The following is a 17,936-nucleotide window of genomic DNA, read 5'->3' as shown; positions in this document are numbered from 1 at the left end:
GCGTCCGAAATTCCTCGTTAATGAGATATATGATAGATGATGATAGTAATGAAGTAGTAATTAATAGTATTCAATATTGTATTATTATTATTATTATTATTATTATTATATATGTATTAGTTAGTAGTATAGTATATTAGTATAGTTAGTATATAGTAATAGTATAGTATAGTAGTATATTGTTATTATTATTATTTATATTATTATTTTTATTATTATTATTATTATTATTATTTTATTATTATTATTATTATTATTATTATCATTATTATAATTATTTTTTGAACATTATTATTGCAATTATTATTAGTCTTCTTGCTATTGTGTTATGGCAAAAATGGTATGATGATACTGATTAAGGTTAGGTCGAATGGAGGTGAGGAAAGAAGGCCACTATTGAAGAGAATACAGTCCACTCCGGATAATCGCAACTTTCGGTTAATCACAACATTTCTCAAGAAACGGAATTAAATCTATATAAAAGTCAATGGTTAATTGCAACAAACCGGTTAATGGCAACAGATTTTCGCCCTCAAAAAGTGGCAAATTCAAGAAATCAGTCAAACAATAATATCATGATTTCATCGTGGAACAAATCGTGACATGTTGAAAAATCAAGAGTAAGTAGGATTTAATGCTACAGTAGTGTATCACCACTCTATTAGAGACAAAAGAGGGCAGAGCTTTGCAGTTATGGGTTTATGATGTCATTTGGCCATTTAATAGGAGATAAGGGGCTGGGCATAGTCTTCACAACAGGTAGACAATGACAGTTATAAAGAGAGACTGAGGCTATCCTTTATTTTGGGATTGACAACAGAGCATTCTGACCGTGTTTGGTGAGAGCTTATTGTCTCTCTATTTTGACTCTTACAAATGTTGAGAACAAAAGTGTGAAAGTGATTCAAATCAGAATAAGTTGTCGACTTAACTCAAAGATGGTTTTTCTTGATAGAATCTATACAGGGCTGCTATACAGTTTCTATTTCAATCATATTGCTCAGTCTGCGTTGGACTAAGAACAATGTTTGCAACAACTAGTTTTGAGTTTACCAGATATGTCTAAAATATTGCAATAGGGAATTGGAAACTCAACTTTGGTTAATTGCAACTTTGGTTTATCGCAACATTTTCGCTGATCCCAAGTTTTTTACGATTATCCAGAATGGACTGTAGTTTTTTTTTTAACCAGACTTGGATCAGTCGACTTTCATGAAAAAAAATTAGACTCGATGAAAAGTTTATTTTAAACAAGATTATTTTTTATTAAGTTTATCTTATCTGGACTCCTCTGTATTTCTGTCAGGTTCTTTTTGCAAAGCCGGATGATTTAGTGACATCTTCATTCCATTTCAGATATCTTCTCTTCACAGGACCTAAAGACAGTCTTAAATCGTGGTCCTCCCTTCTTTCATTGTCTTGCATCATTTAGAGATAACAAAGGAGTTTGTGAATACTAATCTTTACAGTCCTATCTGTATCCACCTCTTTTAGGTACAGAAACTAAAGGCTATATAATATTATAAACATTTAATCGTTTTGTAATTTTAGAATATTGTGAAATCCCGTAATGTAATGCTCTATATGTGTTATACTGTTCAGTACTTATATACATTGACCCTTATCTATTCATATCTTGGATGCAAGATGACAGCTTTTTGGGCATATACTCAGAAGAAGTGAAAATATACCAGTTAATAAAGCCATGAATACTTTTTTCACCCCATCTGGACACAAAAAATATAAGGCATAAACCCACATTAATTCACATGTCCTGAATAGAGACCTAGAATGTCTTCAAAATATTGAAGATCTTATGAAATTAGCATCTACAGCAAAAGACTGTGAACTGTGGAAGGAGTTGACACAGATGATTAGAGAGGCAGTCGAGGCGTCCACATCGGATGATTTGGAAGCGAAAGGCCTTAAGTCAGTAAATCAATTAGATACAATGAAAGAAAAAAAATGATCCTATAGTTATTTTACATATATTTTACATTTGCAGATTCACTGACGGGGGTTAAGAGGTGACAACATGTCCATAACAAAGGAGACACAGAACTTTGACTCCATCGACTTTTCTGGTCTGAACGAAGAGACTGAAACAGATGGACGTGTAGAAGATTCAAGACTTCCTGTAAATCATCACAGTGTTGACATGGATGCTATCCAACCCCACTTGTCCCTTCCCCCACCCCCTTCTAAGACATCACGAAGAAACCAGCGGGAAAGAGGGGTGGTCATGGTGGATGAAGATTCCTATGGAGAAAGAACAATCCACTCTAGCGTGTCGGTGGAATATGATGGTGATGAGAGGCCAGATGGGGATGTTACCTTTTCCAAAAATTTCACAAAAGCAGACGATGAACGAACATACGACAATAATTCCAATCATATGACTGGAAATCAAAATGGATATACACCAGACACATCACCAACAACCACTGGTATAAATAATGGTGTCAGTGCCAGTGCTAACCCTGAACCTAATAGTCAAATAACAACAGCAGATTCGTCACTTCCTGTTCAAATCTGCTACAGTAAAAACTCTGGTAACATCAGCGTGCGGGAAGGGCAAGTGTCCTCAGTTGGACAGGACGGGACAAGATACATCACAACTCAGCAAATTGCAGAACAGTGGGATCCGGACGAGAGGAAACCGCTCAGAAAGAAAAGAATTCGTTGGATCAAAATTTTCTCCATCATCTCCTGTTTCCTTTTCTTCCCGACTGGAATTCCCGCAGCTTATTTTGCTTTCAGAGTGGAAAAAGAATTTCAGGAAGGCATTTTAAGAGGGAATATCGACCGTGCACAGAGGTTTGCGACAAGAAGTGAACGTCTTTGTATTTTATCTGCCATTTTATTCATTCTAGTGGGGGCTTTGGTGGTCACCCTCATTGAAAGGCCAACCTTCGAGAATGACCACCACTATCGTGGGACGGTGACTGGATGATTACCAGAAATGTGCTTTCTTGATTTTTGTTGATGCTGACATTACACAATATTTGTACATTCCATCAGGTTTATTTTACAATTCTCCACTGCTGAACAAGGCTCATGTTGATTGTATCTTCCTGTCTTATTTTATCTTTTGAATGTAATATTGCACTTCAAATTCTTCCATAAAATAATAATTTGGGGTAGATAAAACTTTTAAAAGAAATCAACTTGTTCACATTGTAGTCTGATATTCGATACTAAAATCACTTGGTTGACTGCAACAAATATTTCAAATCTTCTATTTTCATTTATGCAAGTTTCTAACCTTCCAGATATTTACAGTCAGAACCACATCATCATTGTCAAATCAGACAAAATCTTTCTGGCGTTGTCTTGAATTACTTACATACTTAGAGGGTTTTTATAAACAGACCTTGTAATGAGTTTTGTAGGTTTTGCATATTTTTTAACTGTCATACACCCTCAGTCCATTGGAATATTCATTAGTTTTCCAAGCCCTACTCATTCTCATGATATTAATTATAAATCTTTAACCTTTCTAAAAGATTAGAATCACCCTGTTTTGAAATTCAAGGAAAACATATTTTCAAAAATGTTAACTAGAATTAATCTTTTTGTTCCCTATTTGTCTTTCTCCCTCCCCGCCTTTTTTTTTAAGAGGAAGGGCTAGCGTAATTAAAGTTAAAGCAGCTCATTTGGGCTTTATCATATTCCCCCAAAGTTTTGTTACAAATAAAGTCAGATAGCTTCTTCACAGTGTGACCTCGATGAGTATTATTTTGCTTGAGGATCATATTTTAAAGCTCCTTTCTAAGATCTCTTCCAAACTGGGATTATTAATTCTGACCTATGCCGAGATTGTAGTACTATTATACTGTCCACTTTGCTTAATCACACATTTTTGGATAAACATGTTAAGGAGAGAAAATTTTTGTTTTGTTTAAACAGATGAGGCAGATTGCAAATAAGTGGAGCAAACTACAATAACGATTTGATAAAATTCCTGAAGTGTTGTTGTACAAAATTCAATATGCAACTCATTTGTGATGTGATCCTTATTTTTGATTTTTAGTCTTTTTACGGATCTTCTTCTTTTGTCATCTATGCAATATTATTTATTATATATAACGTTTTCCAGTATTGATCTATCCGAGATATTATTATTATTATTATTATTATTATTATTATTATTATTATTATTATTATTATTATTATTATTATTATTATTATTATTATTATTATTAATTAAATTGTTATTATTATTGCTATTATCATCATTCCTTATTATTATTATTATAACTTCTATTATTACTATTTATTAAAGGAAAATGGTGGAAGATAACATAAAATATCAGTCATACACTGACTACATCTTATCTGTCTGTGGAATAGACCTTGATGAATATGACTTCCCAGTTGCCAGATTGATCATCTAGGCTTGTCTATGTCTCAGTGAACATAGTGGGTTGTTACGTTTCACCCTATTGTTATTTTGCAAAATTCATTGAATGATTTATTCTGCCATGCAAAGTTGATGAGAGACAAACTCAATAATATTGTTGTTTTGCTTCCCCAATGTTACAACGACCATTTAGCTTGTTCAAGCTTTTTTTTTCTCGTTTGTTTGTTTTTAAAACTGTGTATTTATTTTATTTACTTTCTTTTATATTGAGATCTTTCTTTTTGTGTATTTTTCCTGGGTTTGTTTTGTTTTTTTTTTTCATCTAGACTTATTTTATCATTGAGTTGATGTTTGTTGTGGTTTTTTTTCTTTTCTATGTCTGACACAAATGATATTCTGAAATAAAAGGAATTGAGAAGTGCCAGAAGATGACAGAGAATGAAAACTTTTGCAATGGGAGTGAGCATCGAACCAGAGATCTGAACAGGATGGCAACTTACTTCAAACCATTAAAAAGAGAATTTCTAAACAAAAATGAATATAATAGCTTCAAAAAAGATCAAATTATCAAACACTGATCTTTTCTGGCTCAAAACTCTTCTTCAGCCATTAACAAAAAGCAATGAAAAAATATATTTTCATTTTATTTTATTTTTTTGGGGTCGTCCGAAGAAGGGTTTTCAGCCCGGAATGTTCTGTATTTGGTATTTTGTTCTTTTTTAAAGCTGTTATATTCATTTTTGTTTATTACTGTTTACAGTCCACGGCTTCTAGCAACTTAGTGTCACAAAGAGAAGTTCTATGCACTTGTCAGCTACCACTCTACCTTCTACCACTATCTGAATCAAACAAATAGACCATCATGCCCCTGCTCATACTCAGTGCATATGTTTGGCTGGCTGAGAAAACCAGGAAAGATGTGTAAATTTCATAAATTGAGTTTTGTTTGCAGTGGTGTAGAACACATCTTTCTGATCTTTTACAACTATAAATTTTCTTTTTATGTCTATTAGAACCCAAGTTATGAATTTTTTTTCTCAATAAAATTTCCTGCTATGGGAAACACTTTATCTTCAATTTTGGCTCATATCTCGTATCGAAGCTTGCCGCATCTTCCCAGGTTTTCTCTGCCAGCGACTCATATATATAGGAACAGGACAAAACAAACAACGTCTCGGCCCTTGGCCTTCGTCAGGAGACAAACAACAAATCATGAAAATTGAGGTTACAAAAAATCATATTTTGTCAAATGTGGAAACAACGTAAATGTATGTTATACATTGATACTGTATTTCACTTATCGTATTTCACTTTTCATCATTTGAATAGTCCTGATAAAATGCAATGGATTGTAAATAAATATGAATTTTAAGATATTGATCTGATCATTTGGCGCTTAAATTAGACATCAATCTATCAGCTTGTCCTATAGTAAATTGGGGTGGTTATTTTTGGTCACTTTGATGATTTTTTTATCTCTCAATATTTGCGTTCACTTTCCATGTTGCTGCCCACTACCCTTGTCCTGGAATGAGATGACTTGATTACATCCTATCCCTGAGTTAGGTCCATAGCAGAGAGGAAAACAGTCGAATGATCTATTTTTCCTTGTAAATCAACTCTTTGCTATTTCCCATAGGATGGGGGGGTTCCTGGCCTCCCATAGTGGGCAGGGAGGTACTTGTTGTTTCTTCTATCCCCCTAATCTGTTTTCCAACTTGCTTTCTGTCTTTGTCTTGGAATGACATTACTTGGTTTTGTCTAGGCCCTGGTCAGATACCCTAACTGGGAGCGAGACAGTCAAATGTATAGTTAGAGTTTTAGGAGATGATATTTTTTTTCCTTGTAAATCATCTCTCTGTTATGTCCTGTTTTATGTTTTGTTAACGTATTAAATATGATTTGTAAACGTTTGAGTGTATTCCTCTCAGTGGAGACCTGTGCTTGTGTCTGGGTGAGACATTTAGGTGTCAAACTAAGTACTTTGATAGTGTGCTCTTGGAATCTACATATGTTCCATATTTGAACCAATTCCCCTTTGTCTTACCTTTTCTTGGGTACTTTAATTGTATTTCTAGAACTTATTACTATCCCATTTTATTTTTTTATACTGGCGCTGATATGACCTATATGTGTTGCAAGCGCCGTAAAACCCTTTTTAAAAAAAACATCTCCCATAGTGGGCAGGGAGGTACATACTGTGTCTTCTTTTCCCCTATGTCTGTTTTCCAACTTGCTATCTGTCTTTGTCTTGGAATGAGATTACTTGGTTTTGCCCTGGGCCAGGCCGTAGATTTGGCTGGAAGGGAAACAGTCAAATGCATAGTTATTGTTTTGGGAGATGATATTTTTTTTCCTTGTAAATCATCTCTCTGTTGTGTATTATTATGTTTGTTATTTTGAATGTATAATGTAAGCATTTGAGTGTATTCCTCTAAGTGGGATCTTGTGCTGGTGTATGGGTGAGACATGTAGGTGATCTCAAACTAAGTACTTTGATAGTGTGCTCTTGGAATCTACATTTGTTCCGTATTTCAACCATTCTCCTTTGTCTTACTTTTTCCTGAAGTCTTTCCACTTCTGCTGAAATAAACTAAAAATGTCATTAACAAATAAACGTATTAAGTAAAACTACAATATTATAAGTGTCTTTATAATCAGATCTGTTTCTATTTTTTTTAGTTTTTAAAATTATTTTGTTAGAATTGAATCTCATCAGATTTTTTATATACAACCAAAAAGAGCTCAACCTTTATTTGTTTATTTGTTAGCATCTTGTAGTCTATATTTAGAATTTCATGTTTTTAACATATCGGTCAACCGTCCTATTAAAATGGGGACTGTCTTGATTTGGAAATCTTGAAGAAAAGATGTATAAGACTAGATTCTTTATATATATATATATATATATATATATATATATATATATATTATGGAAATGACCCTTGCATGTCTCATTATTTTAAAACAAGAAACAGCAAAATAGAGAGTATTTAAGATAATCTCTGGGGGACCCGATAGCTCAGTTGGTAGAGCACTCGCTTCACACGCAAAGGGACCTAGATCGATCCCCGGGGGTGCAGTCAAGATTTTTTTCTGACCCCTCTGTCCACCCAGCAGTGATTTGGTAGCTGGCTGTGTAAGATCTAGTGGAAAGTACTTTGCGATAGACTAGCGTCCTATCCAAAAGGTAGCCTGCAATTGCTATTGTCTGTTTCATGCTATAGAAACCGGGATAAACTCCGGCTCCAAGGGCTTATTGGCTCTGAAGGACTGCTTTAAGATCTCAATCTAGATTATATTTTATAACAGTCCAACAATACTGCAATTTTAGGTAGCTGTAGCACACATTACGGTGTGCTGTTTCAGCTCTTTGAAAAGTTGGTCACTATGTAATGGAATAAAAACATCTGGAATCAGTGAACTATGATATGGGTAGCTTGAAAATACTCAATATATATATATACATGTTGTCCTTGAGTGCTATATAGGTCATATAATCATTCTCAACCACGCTCAAAGTAAAAAAGTATTGCGCAACATTAAATACAATTTGAAAGGTGTAAAATTTGTTATTCTCTGATTTCATTGTAATCAAAAAAGTTATTTTTGTAGTTTATGATAAGAATGTGTTTAGTTTAATGTTTCGAGTGTATGAAGGACTTATTTGGAGGTCTCATAGCTCAAATTGTTATGGGCTCTCTGTTGTTATGGAAATGCTCTCAAGCCAACACAAAATATTGTCCATTACAACAATGTTAAATCAGGCTCCATATTTGCATTCGGTTATCAGACCTGCTAATAATGAGTGCACTTAAGTTCAAGTTGAACTCCTAAAGATTGGTCCAGATGTGTTACTTTTACCAATGATTATGAGTAATGACACAGCTACTGGGTGGGGATCCTGACCTCCCATAGTGGGCAGGGAGGTACATGCTGTGTCTTATATCCCCCCATGCCCATTTTCCAATTGTTTCCTGTCATTGTCTTGGTATGAGATTACTTAGTTTTGTCATGATCCTTGCCGGAGTTGCTGGGCTGGGAGGGAAACAGTCGAATATATAGTTATTCTTTTGGGAGATGATATTTTTTTCCTTGTAAATCATCTCTCTGTTATGCATTGTATTATGTTTAGTTTGCATATTATATTATATGATTGGTAAACATTTGAGTGTATTCCTCTTAGTTGGTACATGTGCTTGTGTCTGGATACGACTTTTAGGTGATCTCAAACTAAGTACTTTGACTGTATGCTCTTGGAATCTACATCTGTTCCCTATTTGAACCTATTCCCCTTTGTCTTGCCTTTTCTTTTGTGCTTTAACTGTAATTCTAGAACTTTTTACTATCCCGTTTTCTTCCTTTTTACTGGCGCTGATATGACCTTAATGTGTTGCAAGTGCCGTAAAACCCTTAAAAACAGAACAATAACAAACACAGCTTGTGTTTTGTAATAGATTCAACCGGAGCCAGATTAATTTCTTTTGTTTTGTTTTTCTATTAATGATTAATGTTAAATATGATATTGTGTTGCATTGTTTCCATATTTAGTTGGACAACAATTGATTAAGAAGAAAAAAAGAAAGAAAGAAATTAAATAAAACAAATGTATTTATTATGTAAATAAGATTAAAATACCATGAAATTATCTTGACTGAGATTGTGGTGTATTATTATTATTTTTTATGGCAATATTATTATTATTATTATTATTATTATTATTATTATTATTATTATAATCCTGTTTTTAAGTTTGATCCATATCACAGTTTGTACTTGTCTTTGATTTTGTCCTTTTTATATTTCTTGTTTTTTTTTTTTTAGATTATTTTTTGTCATATAATGGAGACTGTAAAGGGTAATGTAACCAACTTTTATCATCGTGGCATGATTCACCTGATATATAACGTTGATATTACAATGGTCAATGTGTTTTATTTACAACATGTGATAACACTGAAATGTATACGAGATTTACCAATGGTAACGTTACATGATTACAATACTCTTGGGTTTGCAGTTTTTAAACGCAGTAACATGTTTGTTGGGGTACGCGCAATGATATTGTTCAGAATTCAATTTTTATTTGCCTAAAATTATATATTAATTTACTCCTTAAACAGTTGTAATTATGTTATTTAGTTTATTTCCACCTCTCGTCATGTGCCCTATTTTAACAAAAGTCAAGAAAGTCCATGATTGACAGTTTGGTTTCACATTCATGACCGACTACCTCAAAAGGCCATTATGCCAGGATTTAATTTTTAGACAAATATATCAAGACTTCGATTAAATTTATGTGTTATTATTTTTGTTTTTTTAAACTAGGAGAAAACCAAAGTTTCATATTTGATCATGTTAACTTAACTCTCTCCTTACCAATCATACAGGATTTTTCCTGAACTGTCATACCATGCGGCTATGTGGTTTTGTGGTATGAGGTCACGATTTTAAGACATACAGAAGTGTGTAAAAACCCGTTGCCTACGATAAAATGTGAAATCAACATTTTTTTTTTTTCTGTCATTCATTTGAGTGTGTGACTTCATTTCAAAATACTCAACATTTATGTTTGAACATGCCTATGGAACCACCACCAGGTTTGTTTTTTTATTTTTTTATGGTTTTGATTTATGCAGAGGGAGGTCTGTTAATTAACATTCACTAAATATTATTTCCATTCAATGTACCCAGCTATGGAGTATGTTTTAATTTTTTTTTTCTTTATAATATGCACACATTTACGGTTTGTGTGTGTTCAAATACTGATTTTGCCTTTTACTTCCATTTTAATGATGACTTTTTTTTTCTTTTCATTTTCATTCAATGTATTCAACTATGAAATATGTTTTGTTTCGTTGTTTTCTTTTCTTTCAAAATATGCATCTCCTGATTCATGCCTATGGAAACACCCCCAGATGTTGTTGTTTGTTTTATTTTTATTTTTTTTTTATTTTCAAAGGGGATTTGTTAAATCAATTATTATCGACTGATTTTTAAAAAAAAAAAAGTTTCCACTCAATATTCCAACTATGGAGTGTGTTTTGTTTATTTTCCTTCAAAATATGCATAGACCATCTATATACGATTCGAGTCTGCTCATATATTGATTTTTTTTTTTTACTTCAAATTAATATAACTCAATTATGATGATGTTGGTGACGTGGTGATACTGATGGCAATGTTTGTTTGTTTTTCATTTGTCAACACATGTCGAATTATTTCCTTTTTAGTACTGATTTATACTGCAATGATAATCCTGTGATTTGATACCATAAGTTTACTGCTGTTTCGATAGAACATGTATTGTTCTGGTTTGTTTTTTTTTGTTTTACTACTGTCACATTCCAGATGCTTCGTCTTTCATTTCTGATTCATATTCAATAATAGAACTATTATTATTATTATTGTTAATAATAATAGTAATAATAATAATGATGTTGTCATTATTATTATTATTATTATTATTATCATTTTTATTATTCATTTATTCTACTTCTATTATTATTGAAATTTGCAATGATTTAACAGTTGACGTAAACCTGTCATCACAACCAAGCAATACCCAGATATTATCATTAAAAAATTAAATTTCACAAAAACTTGAGTCTGTCTTAAATCTTAAAATTAACTTGTGCGGCTATGTCGTCGAAAGGTCCAGTGTTCAAGTCTGTGCTCTGAGCAGTGCATAGTTGAGTCCTTGGAAAAGGCTATTAACTCACATTCTCAGATGTAAATTGAGTACCTGGCTTTTAACAGTGTTTGTTGGGGGAAAAATATTTGTAATATCGCTTAACTGGGTGGGGATCCTGACCTCCCATAGTGGGCAGGGAGGTACATGCTGTGTCTTCTATCCCCCCATACCCGTTTCCCAATTGTTTCCTGTCATTGTCTTGGAATGAGATTACTTAGTTGTGTCCTGATCCTTGCCGGAGCTCCTTGTCTGGGAGGGAAACAGTCGAATGTATAGTTATAGTTTTGGGAGATGATATTTTTTTCCTTGTAAATCATCTCTCTGTTATGCATTGCATTATGTTGAGTTTACATGTTATATTATATTATTGGTAAACATTTGAGTGTATTCCTCATAGTTGGGACCTGTGCTTGTCTGGATGAGACTTTTAGGTGATCTCAAACTAAGTACATCGGTGGTATGCTCTTGGAATCTACATCTGATCTCTATTTGTTCCCAGTTCCCCTATGTCTTACTTTTTCTTGGGTGCTTTAATTGTAATTCTATAACTTTTTACTATCCCATTTTCTTCCTTTTTACTGGCGCTGATATAACCTAAATGTGTTGCAAGCGCCGTAAAACCCTTAAAAACAAACATAAAAAAACAATATCGCTTAAAAGGCATCATGTCTCATCCTACATGTTAAATGTTACTATTGACTTGAAACCCCTTTAATACGCTGTGACTGGGTGGGATTCCGAACTTCCCATAGTGGGCAGGGAGGTCACTTACTGTGTCTTCTATCCCCCTTTATCTGTTTGCCAACAGGCTTTCTGTCTTTGTCTTGGAATGAGATTACATACTTGGTTTTGTCCTGGCTGGGAGGGAAACAGTCATATATAAAGTTAAGATGATATTTTTTGTCTTGTAAATCATCTCTATGTACTGTTATGCATTGTATTATTGTTTGTTTTATAATATATGGTTTGTAAACACTTGAGTGTGTTCCTCTTAGTCTTAGTGGGGGCCTGTACTTGCATCCGGACGAGACATTAAGGTGATCTTAAACTGAGCACACTGATTGTGTGCTCTTGGAATCTACATGTTCCCTATTTGAACCAATTCCGCTTTGTAATTCTATAACTTTTTACTATCCCATTTTTTTCCTTTTTACTGGCTCTGATATGACCTTAATGTGTTGCAAGCGCAGTAAAACCCTTAAAAACAAACAAAGCGCTGTGAGGGTGTTTAGTGGATATTGCATTATATAAATGCCCAATCTTTTTTTTATGACTTTTACAACCCATACCTCTTACTTGTTTTGGGGTTTTACTGCCCTTGGGACACTGTAGGTCATTTCAACACCAGTAAAAAGGAAGAAGACGAGGGAAAGGTTCTATGTCTGAAGAAAAGGTGCTGAAATGACCTAAATATGTTGTAAGCGCTGAAAACCCCCTAATGTCATAATTTAGACTTAAAATTCAGTATTCTGTGTCTTGTACATGCTAACGTAATACCGTTGCAGGCAGTGGTTCACAAACATCTTCTATCTTCCCCCAAGACTGTCTCCTTAACATGAGTGATGGATGGAGGACTGGCTGGGGTTCCCGATCTCCCATAGTGGGGAGGGTGGCACTTACTGTGTGATCTATCCCCTTATAGCTGTTTTCCAATTTGCTTTCTGTCTTTGTCTTGGAATGGGATTACATACTTGGTTTTGTCCTGGCCCTGGCCCGAGTCCTTGACTGGGAGGGAAACAGTCAAATGATAGTTTCAATTTTGGGAGATGATATTTTCCCCCCTTGTAAATCATCTCTCTATAATGTACAATTGCTTTTATTATTTTGTTATGCATATATATATATATATATATATATATATATATATATATATATATATATATTTCGGTTTGTAAACATTTGAGTGTATTCCTCTGAGTGGGGGACCAGTGTTTATGTCTGGATGAGACTTTTAGCTGATCTCAGACTAAGTATACTGATAGTGTGCTCTAGGAATCTACATCTGTTCCGTATTTCAAGCCTTCCCCTTTGTCTTACTTTTTCTTGTGTGCTTTGAAATTGTGAATCTAGAATCTTTGACTATCTCATCATCTTCCTTTTTACAGGCACTGAATGACATAAATGTTTCTCAAGCGTCGTAACACACTTTGAAAAAAAAAAAAATTCCCTGAAGACAAAAAGTCAAATAGAAATATACTATCAAATGTTTGTTTTGTTTTTAAGGGTTTTACGGCGCTTGCAACACATTAAGGTCATATTGGCGCCAGTAAAAATGAAGAACATGGGATAGTAAGTTCTAGAACTACAGTTAAAGCACACAAGAAAAGTAAAGACAAAGGGGAATTGTTTCAAATAGGAAACAGATGTAGATTCCAATAACACACTATCAAAGTACTTAGTTTGAGATCACCTAAATGTCTGTTTGTTTGTTTTTAAGGTTTTTACGGCGCTTGCAACACATTTAGGTTATATCAGCGCCAGTAAAAAGGAAGAAAATGGAATAGTAAAAAGTTCTAGAATTACAATTAAAGCAGCCAAGAGAAAGTAAGACAAAGGGGAACTGGGAACAAATAGGGATCAGATGTAGATTCCAAGAGCATACCACCAATGTATTTAGTTTGAGATCACCTATAAGTCTCATCCAGACACAAGCACAAAATCCAACAAAGAGGAACACACCCAAATGCTAACATTATACATTGAAAATAACAAATATAATAATACATAACAGAGAGATGATTTACAAGGAAAAAAAATATCATCTTCCAAAACAATAACTATACACCTGACTGTTTCCCTCCCAGCCAAGACTCCGGCCAGGGCCAGGACAAAACCAAGTAATCTCATTCCAAGACAAAGACAGAAAACATGTTGGAAAACAGATATACGGGGATAGAAGACAGAGTATGTACCCCCCTGCCCACTATGGGAGGTCAGGAACCCCACCCAGACCTAAATGTCTCATCCTGACGTTAAGCATAGGTACCCACTAAGAAGAACACACTCAAATGTTTACAAATCATATATAACATGTAAACAAAATATAATACAGTGCATAACAGAGAGATAATTTACAAGGAAAAAAATATCATCTCTCAAAACTATAACTATAAATTCGACTGTTTCCCTCCCAGCCAAGGTCAGGCCAAAACCAAGTAATCTCATTCCAAGACGAAGACAGAGAGCAATTGGAAAACAGATACAGGAGGATAGAAGACACAGTAAGTGACCTCCCTGCCCACTACGGGAGGTCAGGTACTCACTCTGATCCCCATTGTCAATTTAACAGTACAGTGGATCCTGATAAAAGCCAACACTGCTGGACTAGAAAGATTGGTTGACTTTAATCAAGATTGACTTTATCCATAATCAATGGAACACGCTTAGATTTAGATAAAGAGTAAAAAATTTGGAACCAACAAGAGATGTTGACTTTATGCAGATTCCACGGTACATGAACATTTTCTTGAAAATAAAAACATAGATTGGTAATATCAATATAATATTTATTTTCAATACTGAAAAGATATGTGTTCACATTGCAATTTACCACATATCATTAATCATACATGAGTATCAACACATCGCATGTCCATTTGTATTGTTGTTAGGCAGACCTGCCTACTTGAAACTTCAAAAATTCGTAAATTTTAGTAGATGAAAATAATAGTTGCTATAGTTACAACTTTATAGATCAACATTTTATCCTCACAAGGGTTAAATGACACTTCAAAATCCTGACTATTATGTAGTCTGGCATCAACTTTCATTTTCAATAAGTTTTACATAGAGATGCTCATGGGGTTCTGAAATTTGAGCCGAAATTTCGTAATTCTACAAATTTTTTGTAGTAGCTGGCACGTCTGTTTTTAGGTCAAAAATACATTTTGGAGAGAATTATACTTATATAATATTTACTTAAAAAGAGTTCCACAATATTTGTAACGATTTTTTGGGTCATTTAAATTTCAGGAAAGGCCCAAAACAACATGGCGAACGCAGGATGGTGGAAAAGGAGAGGAACAAAATCGGATGGTATTCCTGACAGAGGGTTGGGACTATGAAATGGAAGGAAAATAATGTTCAGGCTTTATGTTTTATGTGCCTCCTAGCGCTGAGAGATTTAAGGTTAAGGAATGTTAATAAATTCCAGGTATCAGATAAAAGGGTGGACAGAAGTCGGAGATAAATTTTGCTTGTTTGTGTGGGGGGCGGGGGTGGCTTTAAGACGCTTACGAACCTTAAAAAGAAAAACTTGAGCTTTTATATAGCGCAATATCCACTAAATGTGTTCAACGCGTTTTACAAAGGGTCCCTGATCAACAGCAACACTTAACATGGATAACAAAACAGCAATATTTAATTTTTATTTTTCGGACAGAGACAACACTGGTAATGACCAGGTACTCATTTTACACATTGAGTACAGTGAGACAATGTGAGTAAAGAGCCTTTCCCAAGGACTCATCTATGCACCGAGTGAGACTGAAAGTGAGTGTCATATCACAAGACCACATAAATATCATTTCAATGACAGTTAGTAAAAACCTGGAAATCACAACAAGGAGAAAGCCTCTGGAGACATTCATGGAGAAGATTGGAAGAGAGAAAAATGACAGCCTTTGTTTGCACCTGAAGGGAAGTTTGAAAGTTGGCGGAAGACAGAAGTCACTGACACTCCTTACTGTTTGGCCTGATGTGCTAATGAAATACCACAAAGGATTAAGTAAGAAAGTAAGTAAATAGGAAGATGGTGGAAACATTACACGGTAACAGATCTGCACTTTCAACCACGTGAGAGAAAGGAAGCAAAATATTTTTTAAAACAAAAAAGCGGGTGGTTGGATGGGAGCATCACCTTGAATCATATACCTATGATGTTCGCATGGGTGTACGATCCGATAGTGATGTCGTTTCTTCTTCTCTTTACTAGGCTATCCTGCTTCTTTGGTTTGTGATTGTATTTTTGACAGGGGATATTTTTTTTTCTCTGTAAATCTTCTGCCTGTTTGTTCTTGGTTATTTATAATTTAGCTTATGATATCTTTAGGTTATGATTTTGATTTACATTTGTACTATTTTTGTTAGATTGCTTGTTTTTTTGTTTCAGCGGTCTCTCATATAACCTCAATTGTGTTGGAAGAGACCTAAAGCAACAAACAAACAAACAAAAATAAAACAAAAAAACAAATACCCTGGTAGATTTTTGTAACTATCTCTCGCAATGCTTTAATGACAAGATGGTTACGTTCATCCTAGAATAATACACAAAACAATTTATTTTTAAAATGGGGGAGCAATTTTTTTGTTCTACCAGAGCAAAATTATAAAGTAAGAGTCTCGGTTGCTTAATATGGCACCAGAGCTGCCAGTTTGGAGTTTCAAAAATTCGTAGTTTCCAAGGGAAAAAAAGAAAAAGTCACTTTAAATAGCTTTAGAAATTAATAATTTGTCCTCAGCATGATTTAAAAATGATCTAATTAATATATATATAATATAGACTCTAAGAAACTAAACAAAATTTATTGAGTCAAAGAGGTGTATGCAGTTATGTAACGGGAGCCAAAAATTCGTATTTCTACGAATTTTTCTTAGTAGTATGCAGGTCTGTGGAAGATATATGTAACACCTGATAGATAGAAATGCATGTCATAATATCACAAAACACAGAAACAGGAAATGAAAATTACATCAAACTTAGTTCCTAATGAGAAAAAACAAGGGTGAGAAATGCTATGATTATAAATGATATTCTGCCCCCCCCCCCCCCCTCTCCTTTTCATTCTAACAAAAGACAAAACAAGAAAAGAACATGGTGAAAAATAGTTAAAGCAATCCTGAACCGAAAATAAAATGAACGTTCGCGATGGAGAGAAAGATAAAGTGAGTAAATATGACTCATATATAAGGGAACAACACAAAACTTTGGCCAAAGGCCGAACCATCGTTTGTTTTGTGTTGTTCCCTTATCTATGAGTCACATTTACTCACTTTATCTTTCTCTCAATCTTATTGGCTCATTTAGGCATCTCTAGTTTATGGTTTCTCTAAAGTTCCCGTCTTTGTTGTAAATGACACACTTGAGTAAGATTGTCTAAGTTTGCTTGGGTGTCATCACCAGACCAGACAACATTAAGCACAATATTTACATTAATTGAGATGTCAAATAAGTATAGATGAAGAAAAAAAACGAAATGATAAATAAACCTAGATAGAGAAAACTTAAAATTTAAGGAAATTAAAAACTGTTTTTCAAAGAAAAATATACACACCTACATTCTACTGAATTTGAAAATATACACTTAATAAGTAGAATTAAATAAGTACAAAGTAAAATTAAAATTTTAAAAAAAGAAAAGAAAATACAAACAATTAAAAACCTAAAACTATTGTATGATTGACCATGATAGGACATAACATGTTTCCAAATTATTTTTATTTTTAAATAGACTTACTATGTATTTATCTGGGTTATCAAACCAAAAATCAGCAAAGTTGCCGTGTTAAAATATCCCATTTTATTCCACATTTATCATGTGACCTCAATTTGGTGAACCAAACATTTCATCAAATTTTCACAGTTGTATTATAATGCGAGTTAAATTGCCATGAAAATCCAAAAGATGAGGAGCCACTTAATTGGAATATTGGACAAACAGATTATAGCACTGAAAATCAAAACAGTGGTCATCTGGTAGCTATGCATAGCACACAGTTGACCAAACTATATGACAATGATCATATGATGCAGACAACAGTCTTGATCAATTATTCAAAGAAAATACGAATATATACATAAACATTTAAGAACCCATTTCAAACACATAACTAAATGTTAATATAAACATAATATTATTTTCACCCCAGTAATGAGTGCCA

General features: G+C 33.8%; 1 protein-coding gene across 1 annotated transcript in view; it reads left to right on the top strand.

Moving 5' to 3' along the window:
- LOC144974774 (uncharacterized) overlaps nt 1–3,680 on the top strand; it is a 4,661-nt gene extending 981 nt beyond the window's left edge. Inside the window, exon 2 of the mRNA XM_078918017.1 lies at nt 2,006–3,680. Coding sequence (XP_078774143.1) covers nt 2,036–2,953 — 918 coding nt within the window. The 5' untranslated portion in view covers nt 2,006–2,035 and the 3' untranslated portion in view covers nt 2,954–3,680. The remainder of the gene's footprint in view (nt 1–2,005) is intronic.
- Nucleotides 3,681–17,936: the final 14,256 nt, after the last annotated feature.

This window comes from Berghia stephanieae, chromosome 6, assembly GCF_034508935.2.
Source record: "Berghia stephanieae isolate SIO BIC M18660-M18661 chromosome 6, UCSD_Bste_1.3, whole genome shotgun sequence".
NCBI classification, from domain to species: Eukaryota; Metazoa; Mollusca; class Gastropoda; order Nudibranchia; family Aeolidiidae; genus Berghia; species Berghia stephanieae.
The sequence above is the reverse complement of the archived record's forward strand: the minus strand, read 5'-3'. Positions and strand labels throughout refer to the sequence as shown.